Source organism: Chondrus crispus, genomic scaffold (genome assembly GCF_000350225.1).
Source record: "Chondrus crispus Stackhouse genomic scaffold, scaffold_143, whole genome shotgun sequence".
NCBI classification, from domain to species: domain Eukaryota; phylum Rhodophyta; class Florideophyceae; order Gigartinales; family Gigartinaceae; genus Chondrus; species Chondrus crispus.
In genome coordinates, this window is record NW_005179008.1 from 1 (window position 1) to 26,431 (window position 26,431).

Genomic DNA, 26,431 nt, shown 5'->3' on the forward strand with positions numbered 1-26,431 from the left:
ATGTGCCATCCTCTTAGATATTCACTGGAACCCTCAAGTCGATGCGCAAGCACAGGATCGTGTGCATAGGCACGGGCAAACCAGAGATGTGGTCATCAAGAGGTATATCGTGAATGGGTCGGTGGAGGAACAACTCCTAAAAGTACAAAAAAGGAAGCAGGATATCGCAGATGGAGCCCTCGGAGCAGCTACCAAGAAAGACAAGAAGCAGGCTAGGTTGACCGAGCTCAAGCTTTTATTCGCCGAGACCTAAATTGTCGCTGCAGCTGTTTCGCCGGCACTCTGCTTGCCACGAACGCCTTGGTTCTTACTGAGATCAGTCTTCCTTTTTTGCTAGAGCGTTGAATGACATCATCACACTCACTGAACAGGCAATGAAGAGCGGTACACATGACGGACTGATGAGTACAGCCAGAATGCCATGTGCTCCAACAACCTCTAAACACCACGAAAGACTTTTCAATAAGCAAAAAGGGGACCAAAACTCGCGCAACGGTTGACCGCTGCAAGATTGTAGCCTGCCGTGATGACATCACAGCTAGGTAAATACTACGATTGCACCCCTAGTCCCCTGATCACACTGAGGTTGCCCTACGAACGCCTACAGTAGGGTTGCTATGGACGAGAGGGCTCGAAGGATGGCGATAACTCCTCGCAGTTGATCCCAGCTCGCATCATGTCCAACCGCCAACTTCTGGCTACTCCTCCAGTTAGTAATACCTCGCACAAGATTGTCGACATGCTCGACAAGCTCATCTGCAGCGCTTCCACAATTCCACACTGTTCCACTCCGGCTAGCGTTGGTAAAAAACTGACCTCCGGCATACGTACGTAGAAGGTGTCGGACTCTTCATCGCTCTGGTAAACGAGGCATGGACAGAGACTGCTCCGTCGCGAGTAACCCGGGCAAATTGGCCGTGAAGATGGTCCTCGGCCCATTCAAGAACGTCCACAACAACTACTCTTTCGCTCCCGCCTACCCGAACCACCAATCCGCCCCTCCACCTCATCAACAGTCTCCCCCGGTCCATACACCTGCATATCCGCCCCGCCAACCCCAGCCGTACGCACACCAACCTCATTCCCAACAGTATCCACCCCACGATCAGACGTACCACCCGCACGCCTCGCAGTAAGAGCCCAGCTCGCATCATGTCCAACCGCCAGGATATCCCAGCGTCGGAGGCGCTCCATGTCATAACATGTAAGAGCTCAACCACAAAAAAAATTACCAAATGGCCTTGCACTGAATCATTTAACGCGTTTGTACTGAAACGTTCGACAACTTTTTGAGGTCTCTGAGACTTTCACAATTCATAGATGTGTCTACGACGACATACGTGACTAGGTGCTCATGTGTGGTTGACCCTTTGTACAAAATACGTGCGTCAAGTACTCATCTGTAACCAAATAGCTGACTTCGGACACGGCCTGAAAGCCTCTAATAATGAAGTAGGGGAGCTCAACTTCGAGAGACCCGCAAACGTGTTCAGAAACGGATGTAGCTGTACTCCAGAATCGACTGTTCGGGGGAACCATCGGACGCCCCCGGAAAGAGAAAGTTTTCAACTCCGAGAAAACAGTCTTTACAGCCTCGTCCTCCGACACCTCGCTCGGTGTAGCTGAAAGCCTTGCCGCGAAAACCTTGCTTACAAGGTCAACTGCTTGAAGTGATGAACGTGAGAGAGGGTGAGTGTACGACATACTTCGAAAATCGAAATCTCGGTTTCGATTTTGCTCTTTCGGACAAGGGCATCGACCGTCGCCTTGCGACGAACGTATGGCATACATGTTCCCACCAGCAGTGCCGCCGCCGAATTCTCATCGGTCTCATCTGCGACATACAGCCCCATAATGCGAATTGCTTCATGCACGGTTCCTGCTTTTCCTCCTCCTTTCCTCCGTCGCACAATATTCCTCATGTCCGCGACAGATTTTATGCCAATAACTGTGCACAAATCTTTGCATGATGGGAAAATTATCTCTGCGAGCTCGGTGCACGCTGCGAGAGACTGGGTTCCTGGAACGAGGGCTTGAACTGGGCAGAATCGGACAACGAATGAACAGCGCGGGCCAAGTTCTCATACTCTTCCAAGGTGCAGTCTACCACTGAACGAATGCTTCCGGTAGAGCTCTCTTCGTAGTGTGTGTCCTGCTCCGTATCCCCTTGTCGCGGTTTGAAGTTTGGTACCGGCTTCTGGATGAGTACCAATGTTTTCTGTCTCAAAGTATTTAGGAGACGTGCACATTGCCGTTCTGCCGTTGATCCAGACCCGATCCGAGAAAAGAATTGAAACTGGCCAACAACCATGCGCTCGATTTCTTCAACTCGAGATAAAAGCGTAGCCACTTTCCCCTCCACGCTATACATTCGCAAATTTTGTACCGTCTCCCCATCACCAACTCCATTTTCGCTCTGGCGAATAAAATTTTCTCCGTCTGTTTCATAGCTCACCTGTCCTGAGCACTCATAATAACGCCACCGCAACTGAGTGGCGTCATCTTCCACCAAGCGAATATAATCAGGAAGAATCCACACCATCGCTTGTTGTTCATCGAACCCCTCCCTTGCCACGTATTTCAGTTTCCCTTTCACTCTTCCCTCGACCACTTCCTTAGTTACTAACTCTGCCCGCCACCAGACGGATGCAAGCGTTCTCTCACCTCGCCTTCGTCCTTCCCCTTTGGTTAATTCGATGTCCCAGAGGACCTCAATTAGTATCCCAGGTACCAGAGACTGCATTTCGGTACAGTAGTCTGAGCCTTGGGAAAGGCTTCCTGTCACTATGAATTCGTCATGAAAAAGCACGCTCGTCTTTTTTTACACGTGGCAGGCAAGACCCCCAAGTTTTGTTTCCCGAAGTCACCAAAGGACAAACGGGGCTTCGTCCCGTCCTTTCTCTCCGCAATCAGATTCCGAAGTCGTGCGCAACCCTGCCGACTTACCCCAAATACCACGCACATCCCCCGCCATGGTCGAGCAAAAAGAAGTCATCCGCCCACCCCCTGATGTGTATCTGATCGACCCTCCTCCGCCTCCCTTCACCGTCCCCTCTGCCTACCGCGCCCCGCGCCCCGCCCTCTCATCTCAACTCGCAAGACTTCATCTTCGATCTCGGGTCGTCCACATTGTGGCCGCCTTCTCAGGCTCCTCCATGCCAATCTTACAAACCCCACCGTATGTCGCCCGCATGCGCCATGCTATGATGCCGAGTGGAAGAAAATGAGAGAGGAACCAGATAACTTTGACGAAGTGTCAAAGACAGTCAAGGTGGAAACTGGGGAGACGAGTGATAAGACGGCGACGAGCGCGGAGGAGCAGGCGAGAATTGATAATAGGAGGAGGTTGAATTAGTTAATGCAGGATAAAAAGAATTCAAGAGCCGGCGGAAGGGATAAGGATGTGTCGGGGACAGAGGCAGAGCCAGTGGACACGGTGGAAGATGTCAAGAGCCGGCGGAAGGGATAAGGATGTGTCGGGGACAGAGGCAGAGCCAGTGGATACATCGTATACACTGGAGGAGGTTGTGTATTGAAGATATGAGGGATATAGATGAGGACAAGTACTACATTTCCATGTGCGTCGGACAGTGGGAATCGTCGACAGCGCTGAACCAAGAGATCGACAAGCGGCAGCTGCTCGTGGATGACGAACGTGCCAAATTGAGCGCGGGAAAGGCAAGGGCAGCGGAGGTGGCGTGGTGGAAGCGCGTACGAGCAGACGAGCTTCTGTCGATGTCAGAGCTGAGCGCGCCGTAACTCAAGCAAAAGCGGCACGAGCGCGCGCTTTGCGGGGCTACGGAAGCACGGTTACGGGGGAAAAGGGTCAAGCTCGCGGCGAAGGCGGAAGCGTAGAGGAAGGCTGAGGATATACAGAAGATGCGCATGGAGAGGCCACAAGAGTATCTGACCGAACTGCGAACGGAGCGAGATGAGCTAGCTGAGCGTTTAAATCGAAAGGACGCCGCGCGCGAAGCGAGGTGGGATCGGCGGTGGCAGGCTGCAAGGGAACGAATGAGGTTGTTGGCACAACAAGCAGGAAGCAATGCAGGTTTAGACGAAGACCCAGGGCGAGGGAACTCAAAGGGGCGCGAGAGAGGAAGTGGGAAGGGAAGAAGGAGGGGCCAGGGGAGGGGACGAGGGAGAGGGCGTGGGAAGAAAAATGTGGAGGAGGACACGTTTGGGGTGGACGATGCGGACTGGGATGTGTACAGATCAATGAAGGTTGGAAACGATGGGACGGATTCTGAAGACAACTCTGGAGAAGAGCGTGTTCGTTTGAAATCTGTGCGTACTGAGATTATGATCGAGTGTCTCGTTAAACCTGTCAGGAAGTACCGCTTCTACGAGGTTATCACTGAGGATGGAATTGCTGGTTTCACGGAGAAGCTTTTCGACATCGGCGTGAATAGCACGCATCTCGCTGTCGTGGTAGTGATGTTTGGCAAATATGAAGTAGTATAGCGTGAAGAAACCGAGAAGAAGAAAACACATTCGATACATGGTGAGTAATTGCTGCCAAGCTCCGAGCCGTGAGCGAGCCTGTGTGGGGTTTGTTGGTCGCCATCCTGCATGAAACGATCGAGAGGATTTCCTCTCCCGCTCAGATGTAGAATTCAGCCGTGGGAGGCGCGGTGAGTGGGAGTCATGGAGGCCAGATAATGTTGCAGCTGGGTGCAGGTTACGAGCGGTAGTGCGATATTGTGTCGGGAGATCGGAAATGTCGAACGACATCGGAGAGTGGAACTTATGTGTGCTACGTGTTTTAATTGGCTGTCTCTACAATGACTTCATTCATCTATTTTTAATTGGGCCCTCGTCGTCTGCCCGTGCCGCACGTCGCACGGGCCGTGCGGCGCGCGAATGATCACAAGTGGCTCCTTGGAAAACTCCCTATCGCTTGCGGCTCGTCGCGCTGAAGAGCTACACCGAGCTCGGTGTTAAGGAAGTCGGGCTGCCGCGTGCAAGCGTGGTTGTGCGAATTACTGGTGTGTGCGTTGTACGCATCTTCGGTGCGCATGTAGCGATGCTGGCCTGCTCCGCCTCAACACGGCGCTGCGACCCAGCTTCCTTCTCCGCTTTTTTTCTTCTGTTCCGAGCAGCTTTTGATTCTGTTCCACCCCCCAATCTCCGGGCGACTTCATTGCCTTCGGGTAATTGGGGATTAGCGTTGTCCGCCGGTTCTGCTTCTTCCTCTTCGATAACGCTCTCCAGTCTCTCAAGCGCCTGCGCTTCGACTAGTCGCTTTGCAATCTCGCGATGGTCATCACTGGCGACTCCTTGCTCATCCGGAAATACGGCCGCTCCGATTTTCAACGCAGCGATAAGTCAGGGAACACATGCGGAGAACTAAGCCATTCGAGGAGGGTAACCGTCGTGCCTGGATAAGCAGTAGAAAATATTCCCCTCCATGATCGAGGCAGTGCAACTCAAATTATTCTCTTCGGGTTTAAGACATTGTGTGGTACGGTCACTGTGACAGGCGTGAACTAGTCCAACTCTTCTGACAGAGTCCGTGAGCTTCAAGAATTGAAATGGCTTGTGGACGTCAACATAAATAAATCCGGAAGTGAACTGGCATTTCTTGACAACAGCGAAAGGTGTCTCTTGATATGCATCCTGCATTTTCATAAATGTTTCGATTGCAAAGTAAGCTACGTGCAGCTCATCAATGTAAGCAATTCTTTCATCTTCCGCAGGTGTAGGTACAATTTGCGGTTCGTCATCGAACACGAGTGCTTGAACTGCAGAGCCTTTCGAGAACATGTCGTGCGGTCTTGAATGCGATGTAACAACTCCAAACCCGTACAGGGATTTTTTCATTCGACATGCCTTTTCGAAGAATTTGGGGTCATTGGGACCCGCTTCTACAATGAAGTCGGCAGCAATACAAGTCATAGTCGCATGGAATGAACCTTCAGCATCTACCGTACGTTCACTTAGGACCCATTCCGCCCTTCTCGGGTTGTTGTTAATAGTAGTAGATGGAGCTCCGAGTACGTGCTTCAACAACCCATTTCTAATAATACTCAAAGCCTTCTCTGCCTCACCGTTCGTTTTCGTTACATAGTTATGTACGTCTATTCTTCGTCCGCAAATGAGATTGACCACTGAAGAGATTGCCTTGCCTTCCATTTCACAACTGCCGTCTACAGAATAAAGAGCAGATGAAAGCCGTTTTTTCCAATCGTTATTAATAATGTGATCCATTCCCTGTATATGGGCGTCATGACCGTTGGAATCTGCCGTGGCCTGCTTAAGGGGCTGGTGAGCGCATTCGAAAACAAGTTCGGCGAAGTGCTGCACGTGACCCATTGCAGGGATAGAATGCATATAAAGCTCTAGAAGCCGATGGATATTCGGCTTGTCCAGCTCTTTCCCCGCGATAGTACTGCTTCGACAAAGGTCATTGCAGTTTCGTATGTACATCTTGCAATGGCGTTCCAAGTCTGCCATATGCGCCGAGCCATCTTCACGATTGTACCTTTTCACCTGCTCCAATCCATCCACATGCAGCTTAGGATACCAGTATGTCTTGCTGACAAGTTTGCTAAACAAACTGAGGTTCTGTACAATTGAACACAGTGCTTGTTTGGATACATTAGATATTTCTTGAGGGCAGGATAGGTTATCAACAATCTCTTTGAATACAGGAGAAGCAATCAATAATATCGAAAACGTTGCCGATATGCTTGCCGTGTACATACTATTTGTACTGAAATTGTAGATGCGTGTCTCAGTTACCAGGCGGTTTGTTCGCAACAAGGAACAGATTAACCCGTCTACCTGCTTTCTTCTAGTCGCGGTAGGAAGGGACTTAAAGGCAAGGGTTAAAATATTAATTGCGTTACCAGCCAGGAGATGGTCGGGGGCAACAAGCATTGAGCGATACGGGTCAAACCTAGGGTTTGCGACTGGGACGTTGTGTTCGGTCAGCGGTATCGTGGTTTTTTTCAACGCGTTCTTCAAATCCTGAGAAAAAGAAACAAAAGGACTTGCTTTCCTTGCTGCATCGTCATTTCCGTTCAGGCCCAATGCGTTCAGCTCTACATCCGAGATACCAGAGGCTCGTAAGGCCTTCGTTCTTTCTGCATTTCTCGCGAAACATGCGTCTGCGCTGTGAATATCCGTGGTGTATGCATATCGCGATGCGAGTCCTTTAGGCCCTTTAAATCGCATGAACGAGCAGAGGTTGCATGGTGCTGTGCCATTCACTCCCACCACATCCAAGACATGCCCAACCTCGTGGTAGTCGCTCACGAAACCAACCACATCGGTAAACAGCAGCAAATCCTCCCCATCGGCACTTCTGGCAGGTATACCCTCTGTTGATGATTTGACGAGGTCTGCTACTACTTGCTTCAGACCTTCCTTCGTTGACACTCCAGGTTCAGTCAGGGCAAGAATACGTACTCGCTCTCTACTACTTCTACATTCCGGAGGATAGTTTAGGGAGAGACTATAGACACCCCCCGCTGAACCCGCTTTAAATCGGAACGGGGAAAATCCATCTGAATATAGTAGGATATGGTCAACAAAGTATTTCCTTCCGTCTTTAAGCTTACCATATGACGGTGAAATTGGGGGTCGGGAGTGTTGAAATGAAAGAGATGGCTGGTTGCCGGCCACCATGACGTCCACCACGGAAACCTTCGAAGCTGTATGAAATGAGATGCGTAAAGGATGATCAGCTCCATCGTCTCCAACCTCGCAAGCGAAGGGTATGCACACAAGCTCAATTTGCTGCCCTCCCTTTGTTGATCTGTTGTGATGCTGAATTAGTACCATGACATAATCCAGCTCAGCACTGATATGTAGAACTGTGCTAATGTCACCAGCGCGCCACAGGTCCGTTGTTGGCCGCCGAAATCCCTTCCATGTTCCGTAACGTAACTCCGACCTCGACGCTTCGGTCAGGGGTGGTCCGCCTCTCCATGACACTACGAGAGAGGTTGTGACAACCCTGAACGTCAATTTGAAACATCTTGGATCTGCTCCGCTACACATATCCAGAGTGCACAATACTTCATGCGGAAATGGCGGTTCCTTCCGCAAGTGCAAGGTGAACACTCCTCCATCTCCCCTGTACGCAGTGAGAAATGGGCAGGAGGGCGCGGTTTCGTCGCCGGTGCTGGGAACGACGTTACGAGCGATGTCCAGAATGAGATCTCTATTTCGAACCATGGGAACGCTTTCGATAGTGGAGAACAGAGCTCCCGAGCTAGGAGAGATGGAGTCTTTCGCAGCGCCTTTCAGTACATTCCATGTCTCGCGGCACGCCAAGTCCATCAAAGACCAAGATGATGGCAATATGACTTTGAAACGGCTTGAAACTGGCCCAACTCCCTGCAGTGACTGAAGAGTCTGTCTGGAGCCCGATTTCGAAGTATCTAAAATCGCCTCGCATTCCATGCTCATCACAAAACCCCACTCTCGAAGCAAAGGGGACAGAGTCCGATAAACCGTAGAGTAGTCAGGAAACAATTTCCCCCCCGGCTCGTATTTCTTTAGAAGGTGGTTGAAACAGCTCCGAAAGATGTTATAACCAGACTTAGAGTACCGAACGGTCCCGGACACAAGTAAAACAGCCATTATATTTTGCCACACGCTAAGCTTCTTCCATCCACGACGGATCTCCGCAACATCCAACTGCAGTCCTATATCATGATGCATTTCATCTTCCTCGTCCTGTGCACTGAGCCCGACCACCAGTTCATTTGTCGTACCCCTCACGTGTTCAAGTACCATATCTACCATGCCACCCATGTCTTGCCCATTCGTTTCATGCATCTCCGCGACTGGAATTTCATCTGCGAACTGCATTTCGTGGACCATAGGGGTTCTGAACCCCTCTATAGTCTCAAAACACACATCTTTATGATCTCTATCCTCCGCCTCTGCCATTTCTTCTTCTTTTGTTTCCGCTGCACCCGCTCCTCGGATTTCATCGCAACCTTTCTCCGCACCCGTACAGTTTTGTGTCGTTCCATCAGCACTGTGTGTTGAGGGAGCGGATGTATCTGCTAGATGAAATGTCTCCTCATGATGTTCTCCCCACCGATCGTCGTACGCAATGCGACCCCTTCTTCCCCGACTCCCGAGCTGGAACGTGTTCCGTCGCTTCCGAATTCTTTTCTTCATTAGCTGTTAGAAGCGAGGAAGACATCGGATGAGAGTGCAATTGGAGCCACCTCATACCAGACTCGTATTTCATGAATGTGAATGTAATCCAGGCTGATATCAGACTGTTGACAGTCTGATATCAGCCTGGATTACATGCGTGAATCACACCTGCTAATTGGCTGACTGAAATTCTGTAAACATATTTTGCAGGTCATTGGCTTCCAACTCGAGTTGCTGTACACCTGTGCTGTGCTTTACGTGTTCATCCCATGGACAAAACGGAAATGACGTTTTATTGGTGCAGCATCATCCGTTTCGTCGTAAGAACCCAATTTAGGTCACAACCGGCTCACGTTTATAGCGCTTGAGGATACATTCGAGCTCCAAATGTATTCACGAATCCCTATAAGTACGTTGCACTCATCCTTTGAGCTGACCTTAAGCCCAAAACATCCATGAGCAGCGTGATACCAACGCCGTAGTGCCGCCACCCTCCCAGTGGATGAGACCCGCAATGTGCTATCAACATTGAGCTTCCATCACAGCAGGCGACACGATCCACAGTGAGCTACCATCACCGCAGGCGACATGATCCACAGTGAGCTACCATCACCGCAGGCGACACGATCCACAGTGAGTTACCATCACCGCAGGCGACACGATCCACAGTGAGATACTAACGAAACTTCACAACTATCCCGCACGTGATATGATCCTCCTAGTGCCACGAAACAGAGGGACCAACCGCCGGCAAAAGTCAACAACCTGAAAGTGCTGCGAATTTCAGGGGCACAGCTAACAGGCTCTACCCCCCAAAAACCGCCATCTGTGGCAGGACGAAGACGACTATCCGCAGCCATGTCGATGAAAAACATCCTCAGGCATGACGAAGACGATCATCGACAGACACAACTGTTGTGTCTGTTGCAGCTGCATCAATATTGATAATACATGTAGGTACTGGCCTATGAAACGCTTGTTTTCACATCCATCAACAGTGTCGTCAGGCAGCGATTCCGTTATCATTCCTTACATTTAGTTTAGTGCTTTACAACCATTGCAAATGTAGTCCGCAAAACATTACATCACCAATTCCTAAACACTACAAATGTCGTCCAGCAACATTATATTGTCGTCTCAGAACAAGTATCAACTACCATCCAAAACCAATATAAGTATTACTTCTGAAAACCACGATTATAGTGTTCACGAACGATACGTTTATTGCTATTCCGACATATTACATGTAACGTGCACAGAACGATGAAAGTAATAATTCAAAATATTACTAATATATATTGTCGTTGGACAACATTACCAGTGTTTATTCGAACGTTATATTTCACGTTTCTGTACGATATAAGTAATAATACAATTAATGAATATTTTATATTGTCGTTGGACAATGTTTAAAGTGTTTCAAGGAACATTATATTTAACATTTCTGCACGTTGCATTTAGTGCCATCTAATATAATTATATATAGTGTGCTGAAATGATTCATTTATCGTTTCTACAGACAGTGCCTATAATGTTCACATACGCTACGTATAGTGTTTCAATAACACATTATAAGTAACGTCCATTGTTGATGTTTTAATGTTTACAATGACATTATATCTATTGTTCACGGCTGATGCAAGTGGTACCCGAATTCTGATGTTTTCATCGTACACGGACGTTTTATTATCATTCCTGGAATGCTGATGTATTGTTGTCCGGACAATACTATTCTGGTATCCCAAAAACGTATCGTCCAAAAACATTACATATATCATGACACGATATTACTTTAATGTTTCGGAATACTACAAGTATTGTTGTTCCTGGTACTTTGCCTCTGCACTGGAGTGGCGGTGAAGGCGTTTCCGGTCGGTATGGAATCTTGTGGGACACAAACGGAGGGCCTGTGGCCCGTGCTTCACGAGCGTGAGCTTCACGACGAAGCCCATTCGGTTCCAGACGATTGGAACCTGTAGGAAAATGGTCAAAAGGGCGCAACAAAACAGGACTCGGTCGAGACACGTCGCGAGCGTTTGCGGACGTTGAGGATATATCCGATCCTCTCTCGCAGCCGATTCGCGCGGCTTCGTTTCTGATTCACTTGAGCGGCTAGGCGCGAGAACGCGCCCATCTGCTCTGCGGTCAGGTCAGTTGACCTATCGGGGATAAGGCTCTCGCAAAGGACGAGTCGAGATTCGATCGTATCGACGTGAGCTCGGAGGCTCTCAAGTCCTTGCGTGAAAGATTGGTATCGACCCAACATTAGGTCACGGAGATTGTCTCGGCAATGCTCGTAGAAATCATCATAGACGTCGGTACGGAGCGCTTTCCGTATATCCTCGAGGTTTCGAAGCATCCTCTCGTACGAATCCATGTAGGGAGCACCTTGAGTTGGGCGAAAGTCGGAAGCATGTTCAACGACTCCGCTCGGTTCAACCGGCGGTGGGATCGGAGCGGACGGATCCGCGGCTTCGGAACCAGCGAGAAAACGATGAGGCGAACTCATATCGACGAGGCGACGGTTGCCAACGATATTGCTTTGCGCAGCAAACGTAGCGTGCGCTCACACTTCTAGGTCGGGAGACCAGTGTAGTAGAACGTGCCGCGCTCGACCGGCTTCGGGTAGCGGGAGCTGCGACAAGTCGTACTGTAGTTCGAGGCGTGCGAGACGCGACGAGTGCCGTGCACACGTGTAGTAAGAACCACAAAACAAGACGGAAGGGAGTTCGGTAGCTGGTTGGTAGAGGTTTTGGTAGAACTGTGTGGGTTCGACACAACGATGCCACGAAAGGCAGATCGACGTCCTCGACGTGGTAACTCGACGCCGTGCGGAGGCGACGCCGTCACGGAGGACGAATCCGGGCGCTATGCGGAGCGCTCGTCGTGCGTTACCCCTGCGGTGGAGTACTTTTCGTTGTACTCGATGTACAAAAAGGGAAGACGAAAACGTAGTCAGGCGAAAGACTTAGGCACAAAACCAAGGGACAAAGGGGTCGGCCCTCGAGATAATGCCACTGCGTTGATCGATGATCCCCTCGAGTCCTTCCCCTTCCCTACTTTATTATATCTACTACTGTAGTCCCCGTTCTTACAGTGCCAGACTGTAACGGTACGACTACACGTCGGGCAGTAACGGTCCTGCACTTGGGCGCCAGCGAGGTACGCCGGTATCATACATTAGACGGTATGATTCGAGTACAGTACGTACACGGACGCGAATTGCGCTGCCCAACTTACCGGGCGATAAGGTAATTACCTTTCGAATTGGGAATTAACCAATGCGGTCCTTGTCATACGCCAATGGGTGTTCGAGTACAGTATGTACACTAGTAGACACTTGGCGATATACCGCAGTTTCTCAATATAACAGACAAGAGCTGACCAAACAACCCCAGAGAGACATGAGCGTCAAGACTCAAACCGAAGATCTACAGAAGCGGCCAGAGCGGAAGGAAAAACTCGCCTAACAGATTCACAGCGCGAAAAGGATCGCATTGCGGCACGAGGCGCAAGAGCGGAGAAATCTATTCCTATTCGTGAGGCGCGGCAAGGATCCGACTTCCAGGCTGGAAGTGCTTCCTGACAGCTCTTCCCCCACTAACCGAATTCTCGCCTTCGTACCGCGATCGCCGCATGATCCGTATTGAGTGTTTGCACTGCAAAGCTCTGCATTTCGTCCAAGAACGAATCGTGAGCAGCTCTGCCGCAAGGCCCATGTTTTGTACACGCTATGGGAAGTGGAAGCTGTCACTGCCCCTTCTCACCGACTGGCCAGCTCTTCTGCGCTCTCCTCTCATCGAGGATACTCCAACGTCCCGCCGTTTCCGAAAGAATATTCGAGCATGCAATGCAGCCCTGCCTATGGTACCACGGACACGTGTCCGTGGTCGCCAATTGGGTGAACAGAAGGCCTAGTCCATCCACTTTTGATCCCACAATAACGATGCACGTCGAGATGCACCATTTCATGGGTCCCATGATGCCATCCAAGGGGCGGGGGACTTCCCTTGCTTCCGATTACATTCACGACATGAACTACGCCACCCAGACGCGCATAAGTCTTGGAAACTCTAGACGACTGGAAGAGGCACATATGGCGCAACTGACGCACATGCCGCAACAAGGCAACCCCTTTGTGCAGACATTTCTGTGTATGAGAGAATGGGCTCAATCTCCTCACAACAACACTCCAGCCACGTACCAGATGGTCATCCATGCCGACCCCTGGCCAAGTCATGAGCACGTGCGCCGGTACAATGGCCACGAAGCTTCTGAAATGGCAGCATTGATCCCTGGAAATAGAAATGAAGACGGAGAGATTGGGCGGAGAGATATAGTCGTGCGCAGGGGAGGGACTCTAAGCAGTAACGAGAACGAAGTGCTGGATCCGACTTCAGTCAGTCATCGTGCATAGGAGTCACTGAGTTACGTGCTACTGTTCCCGAATGGTAGAGATGGATGATATCCAGAGCTTCGATTCTACATTTTTCTGGACTGCAGACGTACCAAGGTTACTCCGATGATGTACTACGGATGGCATTTGTTGGAGAGAGCAGGCGACTTCAGCCCAATCCTGCACGCAGCACCACTCTTTCAGCAATATTTGGTTGACCAGTTCAGCAAAATAGAGGCAGAGAAGCTTTCGTATCTTCACCACAAACAGAGGCAGCTCCGAGCGGCGGAATACACATCGCTGCGTGACAGCCTACGAGACTCCGGTCGTGCTGAAGATGAAGCCGACGCCGTGCGTGCGGGACAACAGTTCATTCTCCCTTCCACGTACATTGGAGGTGACCGCTAAATGAGACAGTAAGTGTAAGAAATCATTGCCCTATACAACTAAATTGGCCACCCGGACATCTCCGTCACCATGACATACAATCCAAGCTGGTTGGAGATCAGAAGAGCCCTACTGCCCATCCAAACGCCTCAGGACCGATCGGATCTGTGCGCACGTGTGCTCCGTCCCCAAATGAAAGATATTATGTCCTCTGTCATACATGAAGAAGTACTCGGAATCGTCGTTGCCCATGTAAGAGTCACCAAATTTCAGAAATGTGGTCTTTCGCATTCTCACGTCGTATTTTTCGAAGATGAAGTCTCCAAGAATGATCAGCGTACTCGAGTACGCAGATCATTATCTCTGCCGAGATCCCGTCTTCTAAAGATCCAGAACCGCAAGAGGTCGTGCTCAAGCCTATGATTCACAATCCATGTGGAGAACACAATCCAACAGCCGTGTGCATGGGCGAGCGGTACTGCAGCAAAGGGTTTCCAAAATCGTTCAAACACGAAACCAGCCAGTCTGACAGTGAGTACTACATCACGTACCACAGAAGGTCCCCCTAAGCAAGTGGCGTCTCTATCGAGCGACCCTCTCGTATTGGCCGACGAAAGCAACCCTTCGTGGTCGACAACTCCAGGGTCATTTCCGACAGTCCCGCGCTTCAACGGTCGTTCGCTTTCCATTTGAATGTTGAACTCTGCGTGTCACGCGTTGGTGGAATCAAATACCTCTTCAAGTATGTATGCAAGGGACAAGACCGAGTGGCCATTGAAAGCATTGCTGCGAACAAGTGCTCAGAAGAAATCTCCAACTTCCAAGATGCCAAATACGTTTCCGCATCGGAGGCGGCATGGAGATTATTCTCCTTTGACATTGTAGATCGTAATCCTCCAATAGTAAGATTTGCAGTGCTTCTGCGCAACCGCCATACGGTGTACTTTGACGAAGGGAGAGAACAGGAGGCCGCCCTTCCACCAGCACCAGGCACGAAGCTGACAGAGTGGTTTAAAGGCAACAAAAAGTACCCAAGTGCGAAGCATATTCGGCAGCAAAAGTTTCCAAGGTACTTTCCATTCATCGTGATTGGCAATCATGCAATCACGCAATCACGCGATCACGACATTAATTTAACGTCGTTCTGCATCGTTCCTCTCTCCAACGTGTGCTACTTGTAGCTGTAAGCACATTTCCACGGCTTTGCATGTGCATGTGTTAAGTTAACACATGCACATGCAAAGCCATGGAATGAAGCAAGAAGTGCGTTAATAGTGTTAACGCACTTCTTGCTTCATTCCATTTCACGTTTGGCATTTGAATGGGGTTTAAATCTTTTAGAATTGCAAGGTGCATTACAGGAGGTTGGAGCACAAGATTAATTTTAAGTCGATTGTTTATTTCTTTAATGAGCATGACTATTTTTTAGGAAACGTAATATAAACAACCAACCACAAGGGAGCAGGCACCATTTATTGACGTGATTGCGTGATTACGTGATTGCCAATCACGATGAATGGAATGGCCCTGAAAATCCACGAAAACTGCAACAAAGGGGGATCTCCCCAGGTGTTGCAGTCTTCGCGAGGGCACTGCCCCCGCTGCCACCCTTCCAAAATATTGTTCCTCGATGCGGACTTGGCTCGGCGCGCGAAGCGTGCACGGAGCCGACTTGTCGCCGTCTAAATTTATCGATTCTACAATTGTCACCCTCCGACTGGTCCAATTCCCGAACGTGTCACCCCTAGAGTGATACATTTAGCCATTTAAAAAATGACGCAGGTGCGGCAGGAGATCGAAGATCTCGTCGAAATGTTGCCCGGTGGGCTGCAGGCCCTCACGATGTGACCAAAAGAAACCCCCAGGAACGATGCTGTTCCATTGATGCCCCTCTCCTTCCTGGAGACCTGTGCATTTATAGAACGACATACAGTACCGAATTAAAATCCCATGTAGAGCTACCCAATAAACGAGATATTCCTCTCCTCCCTAAGCGTTTTGGTTTCTTGAGAGACTATGTATTAGCAGTAGCATTACTCTCTAACCATTACCCCTCAGCTGTCACTGTGGCAATGGCATTAGCTAAGGGAGCAACTCGAATTGGGTCTACAGGGGTTTGGATCTAAATCAAGGGAATTGTGGCTTGTTACAATAGCACAAGTGTCATCTCCATATTTGTTAAGTAGGCAGGACTAGTGTGCTTTTAATCTTTTCTCGTTTTGTATCGCGTGAATACTTCTCTGTCATGCATTATCACGACAGGATATTGTGACAAGACGCTCCGACGAAATACATGTGCTTTCAGTAGAAAAATGCATCAGTAAAACTGTCATTGTCAACTCCTCTCTTCTTGATACATTCATTATAATATTATATTATAATGGATATAAAATTGAATATTATTCTACCACATGTCAATTGAGCGCAGACGAAAACGGTACTGGTAAGTTTTTGTTTTCTTCGTCAAAGAAGTTTTCCTCTGAGTAGCCAGCCCGTTGCCGGATGCGTATGTGAGTTTATCGCTCTTCGTCTGGAGACGAAGCTAGATCCAAAACTACAAAGTTGGTGGACAAACGGCAAGAACGAGGGCTGTCATCATACCCTTGCGATGGCAGTGTCGGAGGATTTCATTAGGTTATATTAGTTCTTCATGGACGACAAAGAGGGAGATGACTGCGGACAGGAAAAGAGTAATATTGTCCCTCAATATTGGCCGAGAGGGGAACTCGATGTAGAAAAGAACAATGGTCATCACAGAGGTCTGCTGAAGGCTGGATATCAACGAAGCGGAAGATTGTAATACCTTCTGCTCGCCTGAGCTCAGCTGGCCCGCAGATGGCAGTCGATCAAAAGCTCCACGGCGGGTAGGTTGACCCTGAGGGGAACCTGCATGAGGACGAAGGCAAGCTGTCTCGTCCTCACTTGCAGTACTAGGCCCGATCGACCGTTCAACCAATCGTGGTGTAAGCATATGCAGAGTACTCCCTTGATTACTATCTGTATTTCTTAGGCCAAGCACTGAGCGTCAGTCCGCCCGCTGCTCTCTTTAAAGGACTGGTCTATCTGACCAGATATGTCTCGGGCAGCTGTCGTCACCGATAAGAAACGACGTCGACGAAGAGTGCAGAAATATGCAGCCGCTTGATTACAATAATAAAGGCAGCACGCTGAGAGGATCCTGGAAGAAGAACTAACGCGGTGACTATTGCCTACCTACTTGCTGTCCTTCCCTTATATTTACCTCTGCAGCCTGCATTTCTCTTGCTGATCAGCGTGGATCCTATGGCGCCCGGCGATTTGTTACAACATTACAAAGTTGGAGCGTGAATGAGGTTCATGGAAACATATCGTGTGGCAGTGTTTTTCTCCAATCGCGCTGACCTGGTGGCATTAGACGTTTTCGGAGACCCTGACAGATGGTTGATGAACGAAAGGCAGGTTTGTGGAATGCAGAGCAAAAATGGAGTTTCATAGGTAGTCTCCTGCCTTTATATTCTTCCATGAACTAAAACGGGCTTGTACAATTCGAGGACATTATTCATACACATTTCAGAATTGGGGCATGCTATATTACTCTAACGTATGTTGTACGCAATCCACTTCTCTCACGCCATGGGCGAAATTTATTGATGGCACGTATGGAATTGGAGAGAAAATAGTTCCGTTTTCTTTAGAAGGAAAATCCGTTCTTCAGATGTAATAGCGGCGCAGAACACTATCCCTGGACACATGCAAGGCTCTTGTTAACTCGGACTGTAAATAGAGCAATATCTCAGGGGGTCTGGCTCGTTGTCATATTTGTATATTGCCCCTTGAAGAGACAGGATTGCCCATAGCTCGGGAAGAGTGAGATGAAAACAGTGTCCCCTGGACCAGTGAGATAGTCCGCCCAAAACTTGCTTCTGTGAGTGAAGGTGAAACCCGAAGAGAGAGGGGGCTATCAATCATGCTTCGTTCATCACCTCGAGGACGCTCTAGAGTTTAGGTTAGGGTCTGAAGGATTCGCGCCAACAGTTGTGCAGCTATGTATGTAAATTGTATTGCGCTCTGGGCACTCAAGAGAACGCTTTGCGACTTCAGCTTCCTTGCCTTATTATCTTGTCCCTCAACAATTCGCGGTCAATGTAAATAGTTTTCGATATCTCACAAGCTTCCAAGCAAACTTTTAGCTAATGCTGCTCATGTCTGTCTTCTATATTAGTTCTAAAGAGAAGGGACTGCAACTTCAATAAGCTCAGCTAGTTCAAGAAGCTCATAGATATCATCCATGCCACTCTCAGACGACAGAATGTCCATCTTTTCCAGAAACAACAGAGGAGAATTGCGTCTGGTAAAATCAATGAATGGCTTTCTGCCATATAATGCACCACTCAATGATAATAACTTCACCCTCTCCTGCCGCTCCAGACAAATCCTGTTGCCAAGAAGAAAAAATTCTCTTGAAAGCGAGCGAGTAAATTGTGCTGCTCTATACGAAACTCTAACAGAGGGATTAATAGCATAATTTGAATCTCAACATCATCGTTCAAAACGGGCGCTGTGCATATACGAACGACAGTTATGGGGGCACGTATACCCTATGTTAAGGCAACTTAATTAGACGTCCAAGACAGAGCACTGTATATTAATCATTTGATTCTCACTGTGGCATGAAAGAAGCTTTTATACAAGCATTTCTTTTTGAAGAGATCTGTCTGTAAAGCAAACAGTCCCTAACACAATTTTCATTCCTGAGAGTCCAAACATGTCTGTTTTTAGCTCTGGATTATTTGGTGGGCAGGGACGTCCCTGAATATGTAGAACGTTTCTATTCATAACAACTTATTTCCTCAAGAACTCATCTGTGGTCGTCGCAGCCCCACGAAGGAAATATGTTCATCTTGCTCGACATACCAATTCCAGCAACACATTCACGACACAGTTTTTGGGTTGAAACGATTTTGAATGAGATTACTTGCAGCGCCCATAACCTTTTACATAGATGTACTGGCCCAGAGGGGTTTTTTACCTGTGGAATAACTGCCTTCTGTCTGCAGGATTGCGAAGGCAGTAGAAGAACGAAGTAGGTGTAAGTGCTCTCCACGGCATAGAAAGAGAAACAATTCTTTTCTGGGGCATATTGCCATTCTGCGCCGTACTCTTCTCAAAGACGGAACGGACATCATTCGGGGAAAAGCAGGCGCGTATGGAGGTCGCACTAAAAACGTTTAATGTCACATTTAGTTCCTTTTCTGAGACAAATGCCGTTCGTGGCAAGTTGTGGCATGCTTTGCTTGGATGCATTGTCGTTTAGTTGCTGCATCCGACACCCTCTATATTTTACGTTATGCTTCCAAGAACACGAGACGGTGAGGACTGAACTGTATATTTGAGGCATTGCATCAAGAGTGATGTGCTGTGCACGTTGAAGGTGGTCACTGGAGTGAGTTTGACTCCGGCTACAGTACGTTACAAAATACTGCACGTACCGCAGAACGAAAATACCCGTGCCGGCGCTGACGTACTTTGTCAAACCTCTCACGAGCTAGTACGAGTGGCGCAACTCAAACATTTGAGGTTTTTATATCTATAGTGAAGTACTGTTTCGCATACTTTATTCTGGGCTTGTGGTGCTTGTGAATATCATTGACTCTCATGTCAATGGCGGATTTGTCTGGTACCAATACTCAACCATGAGATCATTTTCGACATTGGCACATCCAATAATAGAACCCCTGCACTCTTCGCATGGACATGCTGTCCTTCGTCACAAGAGATGTGCAGTGTCTGAGGTGATTTTTCTTGGCTTGAGGGGTGCAAAACTTAACACCGTTGTACACTCATGCTATGACCCTCTTCAGACTTCGTCTTGGGGGTCATGTGCATAAATGGAATGTTTGTTTGTGTTCCATTGCGCCACTGCACTACTTTAAATCAATCGCTGGTTCTTGTCCGTTCGTGATCAATCTGCTCATATAACGGGCGCCTTGCCACGGTAGGTCAGAAAGGCCATCACTAGTTTTCTTGCTGCTTAATTGATCCATACCCCTCACCCCCCAATGCGGTGCCATGCCTACGTCTTACATGTTCTATTTATGGAAACTTGCGGGCGCTATGTAGCACACCTTATTCAGTGATTTGCCACTCCGGCTGCATTCAACATCGAATGAGAGGTCTTTCAGCGGGAGTTTTTAGGAGTATCAAATCAGGGTTTCTGTGAGGTTCTCCTTTCATTGGCAGGGAAGGATTTAGCTCCGTTTTTCTTTTCTGAAGTTGACACTGGCCAGAAGGCTGACAAAGACGACATTGACGGCTGAGTGAGAGCTCCGATGTGGGACTTTCCATGTTTTGAATACGCTGCGTGGCTCCCTCCGCCCCATGACAGTTTTAATTTCTACGTTCTGGATCTGCGGCGGCCCACTCTCTCTTAGGCGGGCCGCAAGCTCAAAGCCTACGTTTACTGCTCTGTTTCTATTACCATGTCAAACTACTCTCTCGGATAATGTGCTGTATCTTTTTTACACAGTAATTTAGGCATACTATTCACAAAGCCCTGCCACTGGCTTACGATCTGTAGAAATGTGTGCAGCCAGTATTTCCTACAACATTCAGTGGGGAACTCAACTTTACTGAGAACACCTCGGGAGACTAGGGGTGATCCCGAGATCAATAAACTTTTCACATTACACAACCGCTCACATGTTCTGCTACACCCGCAATATAGTACTCCATATATTGAGCCTATATATAGCTCCTCTCGATACTAGACATTATTTCAACTAACATAACGTTTTCTATGAAAAGGCAAGTGTTAAAGGCCGGCGTCGTCCGCGGAGAAACAATTGAGACTCGCAATACCGCAGCAGGTTGAAAGAAATCCAAACCCATCGCAAACCTCTTAAATGCAGATACAGTATCAAACATCAAAATGATTTCGTTGTTTATGAAGCTTCCATTTTGACTGTACCTTTAGCCCCGCGTATATTGACGCCACGTCACTGTGCTGAAGACACGGTTGGTTCATTCGACATCATCTACAAGCTTGTAAACAAAGATATCTGTAGATTGAAGCGTGAAGGGTAGCAGGCCTATCAGGCAGTTGAAGGAAAATCTGTCGGGTAAATAGAATCATGAATAAATAATAAGGCAGTGACTGCATGCAGCATTGAGAAACTGATTTGCAGTGAATTCCAAGGCATGTATTGTGCCGTCTGTTAAACTGTTCATGCTTCGTTTTGTGTGTCAAGATGCCTAGCATGAGTCTCCGCAAAGAGACTTCTATTGATTGTTCAATCCTTTCTTGAGGTCTGCATCTTATGCGCCTCACCAGAGTCGGACGGATTTTCACGTCTATCAATGTATGTGGGATATTTTTAGGGAAAATTGCATTTTTACTGTAGAGGGAGATTTTATACTGTAGTCCGAGATTTTATTTGAATTTTAGAGAAGCGCACGCGTACGGCCCGGCGGAATCCGGGCCGGACGCGTGGACGCTTCTGGAAGGAATTTCGTAGAAATAAAAGAGAGAGGGTGACGGGCGCTGCGGGGAAAAAGGGGTGGAGAGGACACTCGGCCGACCCTCACCACAGAACGGCACGCTCCCCAAAGCCGCCTCCCCCATTTCACCGACAACAATGTACTTAGCCACTTGGTCTTGCGAAATGCAAAGTGATAGGAATCATTTTTTGGCGGGGACGGCCGACACCCACCTGGATTCCATCACTGTGTACATGCCATGATCACCATTCCTTCATTTCTTGTCGAAGGGTTGCTTTCCGATATCCACTCGCTGTGAAACCCGCTGCTCAGAGGTGGATTTCTATCGACATGTCATGTACATGGGTGTAACACTCGAAGACGGAAATCATGTCATGCGAAGATGATCTACAGCGGGATCTACAGTGGGTGTTCAGAGCTGCTGCTATGGTCTCGTGTGACTGGAATATACGTTGCCGGGGGTTTCTATTATCGGTGAGAGAAAGAGGCCTTCGACAGGCAGTCCATCCACTGTAACGTTTTGCTCCTGCACTTCCCACAATGCAAAACGAAATTCTTGTATTTTGGTATTATTAGACGTTTGTTGAGATCACGAGGTCCCGCCTAAATGTATTATTTCCCAGCTTACCGTATTTTCTTGGAATTCGAGGAATCCTCAACGTTGGAAGCAACACATTCACAGTGAAGACAAGTTCACAACCAGCATGCAAGATTCCAGGCCGCTTAGATTTCACTAAGAAGCGGCTTCCTCCGTAAACACACTCAACTTTGGGGGCCCATACGGGGGCGTGAGATTCGACCAAGACACTACACGAGAGTACATACTGTACATGAGCATAAGTCGAAGATTGTATGTCAAAGGCTTTAACGATATACGTGCATCGTCTTAGAATTCCGCTGAAGAAATGGTGTAGTTCCGATCCAAGCACTTAGAAAATGACTGTTGTGAGCAAGCATATTGTTTAGTTTGGCAGTCCCAATCGTGATCATCTCATAGATCCTTATCAGTTCGTACTTTCGGATGCGTACAAGATCAGTGGTGTATTGTACCGGATATGTCAATGTGGATAATCGTCATGATAAATTCCAGTCGAGTATGTACAGTAGATAGAATTAGAATGTGTCTTTGCTAGTGCGTAGTAATATCCTCGTCTCTTATACCAACAGCCTTCTCTTGTTGAAACATCCCAGTTATATCCGTAAACACATTGTTTCAATTGTATTTCGTTGAGACATCGGTACGGATGATATCTAAATTGGCTGCATCACTCTTCCGAGACTTCCGCTAAGATAATCTCGTCGGCACGCGGGGGAGCGCCGGGAACTCCCCATAATCCCCTTAACCCCCATTCTGGATCCATACCCCAATCACACAACCGTATAATATTAGTCTCCAAGCCATCTTTCGCGCATCCGCAAAGGTTCGTGAGTCCTACAGCTGCTGAAGCGACCCACTTTGGTGGTTTGCTTTTTGTATAAAACCCGAAACTTGCTTCCGCTCCTTCGATTTTCATCGCACCAGCCACCACCACATCACCGCAGCCCTTTTTGCCTTTCAACCAAATTATCCGCAGAGCCAGTCTCTTGTACGCAAGACATTTATCAGCAACATGGGAAAAGGGTACGTTCAGGCGAACTACGGCAGCAGCGGCTGTTTCCATCGGATTGACTGTTTTCTAACTGGTGGACATTTGTTTGGGCATCTTTGCCACACCTCCTCTTTGAACATTGGCTTATGTGTAGAAAGAAGCCGGGTTCTTCCACCAGGAAGCCACAACGCCCTCCCAATGCTGGACTTTCTTCGAAATACGAGGAGTACACGATTCAATGTGATATTTGCAGACATGTACGTCTTTCCGCATGTCTCTGGGGCATTATAATGGGATCAACATTAAGAAATACTGACATGTTCTATTGACTGTGAATTGTTTCGCTCCCCTGGACAGCCGTTCCCTCAAGGAACAACGAATAAAGATACTTTCCTGAAGCACGTGGAGAAGTATCATCGCAAGGAGACGCCAAACAGATGCTTCCCGACTGTTTTCTAGGGAATACAAGGCCATCTTCGCTGTATGCACTGGCAGTAGGGCTAGCATTGTGGACACCGTCCCTCCAAAGCTGGGCGGCCAAAGTTGTAACGTCGCCATGCTTCAAAAATGCTGAGCCCTATGACAGGAACGTATAGGTGTGGCGCATTGATAGTTGTTTCTGATCTTACACATAATTTCGTAGTGAGCTTTCTGGGTGTTCAAAGTACGGGAAATTGTGAGAAGCTTCGCTCCTTGGAGCGTCCTGCTTCCAACAATAGAAGCCGGGATCTGCTGGCTACGTTCCTTCTTCGAATACATCGGGACAAAAACAGTAAAAGGCATACATTGCAAAAAATTGTTTTACCTACGATACATGGAGGAGTTCTGCGTCTGTGACGTGGGTAGAATTTCGCTGTCCAGCAATATTTCAGTGTCCGAGAGAAAGCTGAATCATCCATGAACGAGCGACAACAGCAACTGCACTTACACTCTGGTAGAAGTTTCCCACTCAATCACCATCCCCTGCAGTAATATTCAGAGTACCGCGTAAAGACGTATAGCGAAGCGACTCCAACCTTGTTTTCGCCATGGTCGACGGCAGCCTCTGAGCTGCCGCAAAGAGGCAAGCGGCTGCGGGCGCAGTTCAGAAAGAAACAGAGTAAAGAATGCAGAGATGTGCGCTGCGGAGAAAGGAAGCAGGAACTGTCTGAATGGGAAGAGCAGGTCCGCGTGCTCCAAGAGTCAACTGTGCCGGTGTGGATTGGTTGTCCTCTCCCAGTACAAGACTGGAGCATAGCGTGTGAAGGATTGGAAAGCAGTGGCGCGGAGTTTTTGGTATGTACATTACAGTACACGAGCAAGAGTTCCTAAATATAGATGGAGTGGACTTATGACTACTGTACTGTACGAAACACAAAACCAGAGTGTTATCCCTTTTATTTTGCCGAAAAGGGGGTGTGGGTGAAGAGAGCAGCGGGCGGACTGACGCTCAGTGCTTGGGCCAAGCTAAGAAATACAGATAGTAATCAAGGGAGTACTCTGCATATGCTTACACCACGATTGGTTGAACGGTCGATCGGGCCTAGTACTGCAAGTGAGGACGAGACAGCTTGCCTTCGTCCTCATGCAGGTTCCCCTCAGGGTCAACCTACCCGCCGCGGAGCTTTTGATCGACTGCCATCTGCGGGCCAGCTGAGCTCGGGCGAGCAGAAGGTATTACCGTCTTCCGCTTCGTTGATATCCAGCCTTCAGCAGACCTCTGTGATGACCATTGTTCTTTTCTACATCGAGTTCCCCTCTCGGCCAATATTGAGGGACCATATTACTCTTTTCCTGTCCGCAGTCATCTCCCTCTTTGTCGTCCATGAAGAACTAACATAACCTAATGAAATCCTCCGACACTGCCATCGCAAGGGTACGATGACAGCCCTCGTTCTTGCCGTTTGTCCACCAACTTTGTAGTGATGCTTGTATAAAAGCTTCTTTCATGCCACAGTGAGAATCAAATGATTAATATACAGTGCTCTGTCTTGGACGTCTCATTAAGTTGCCTTAACATAGGGTATACGTGCCCCCATAACTGTCGTTCGTATATGCACAGCGCCCGTTTTGAACAATGATGTTGAGATTCAAATTATGCTATTAATCCCTCTGTCAGAGTTTCGTATAGAGCAGCACAATTTACTCGCTCGCTTTCAAGAGAATTTTTTCTTCTTGGCAACAGGATTTGTCTGGAGCGGCAGGAGAGGGTGAAGTTATTATCATTGAGTGGTGCATTATATGGCAGAAAGCCATTCATTGATTTTACCAGACGCAATTCTCCTCTGTTGTTTCTGGAAAAGATGGACATTCTGTCGTCTGAGAGTGGCATGGATGATATCTATGAGCTTCTTGAACTAGCTGAGCTTATTGAAGTTGCAGTCCCTTCTCTTTAGAACTAATATAGAAGACAGACATGAGCAGCATTAGCTAAAAGTTTGCTTGGAAGCTTGTGAGATATCGAAAACTATTTACATTGACCGCGAATTGTTGAGGGACAAGATAATAAGGCAAGGAAGCTGAAGTCGCAAAGCGTTCTCTTGAGTGCCCAGAGCGCAATACAATTTACATACATAGCTGCACAACTGTTGGCGCGAATCCTTCAGACCCTAACCTGAACTCTAGAGCGTCCTCGAGGTGATGAACGAAGCATGATTGATAGCCCCCTCTCTCTTCGGGTTTCACCTTCACTCACAGAAGCAAGTTTTGGGCGGACTATCTCACTGGTCCAGGGGACACTGTTTTCATCTCACTCTTCCCGAGCTATGGGCAATCCTGTCTCTTCAAGGGGCAATATACAAATATGACAACGAGCCAGACCCCCTGAGATATTGCTCTATTTACAGTCCGAGTTAACAAGAGCCTTGCATGTGTCCAGGGATAGTGTTCTGCGCCGCTATTACATCTGAAGAACGGATTTTCCTTCTAAAGAAAACGGAACTATTTTCTCTCCAATTCCATACGTGCCATCAATAAATTTCGCCCATGGCGTGAGAGAAGTGGATTGCGTACAACATACGTTAGAGTAATATAGCATGCCCCAATTCTGAAATGTGTATGAATAATGTCCTCGAATTGTACAAGCCCGTTTTAGTTCATGGAAGAATATAAAGGCAGGAGACTACCTATGAAACTCCATTTTTGCTCTGCATTCCACAAACCTGCCTTTCGTTCATCAACCATCTGTCAGGGTCTCCGAAAACGTCTAATGCCACCAGGTCAGCGCGATTGGAGAAAAACACTGCCACACGATATGTTTCCATGAACCTCATTCACGCTCCAACTTTGTAATGTTGTAACAAATCGCCGGGCGCCATAGGATCCACGCTGATCAGCAAGAGAAATGCAGGCTGCAGAGGTAAATATAAGGGAAGGACAGCAAGTAGGTAGGCAATAGTCACCGCGTTAGTTCTTCTTCCAGGATCCTCTCAGCGTGCTGCCTTTATTATTGTAATCAAGCGGCTGCATATTTCTGCACTCT

At 48.2% G+C, this 26,431-nt stretch overlaps 1 protein-coding gene across 1 annotated transcript; it reads right to left on the reverse strand.

Moving 5' to 3' along the window:
• Nucleotides 1–23,924: 23,924 nt before the first annotated feature.
• CHC_T00002551001 (hypothetical protein) lies at nt 23,925–24,206 on the reverse strand. Its single transcript, XM_005713511.1, has one exon. The coding sequence runs from the start codon at nt 24,204–24,206 to the stop codon at nt 23,925–23,927; it is 282 nt and encodes a 93-aa protein (XP_005713568.1).
• Between the last annotated feature and the right edge of the window lie 2,225 nt (nt 24,207–26,431).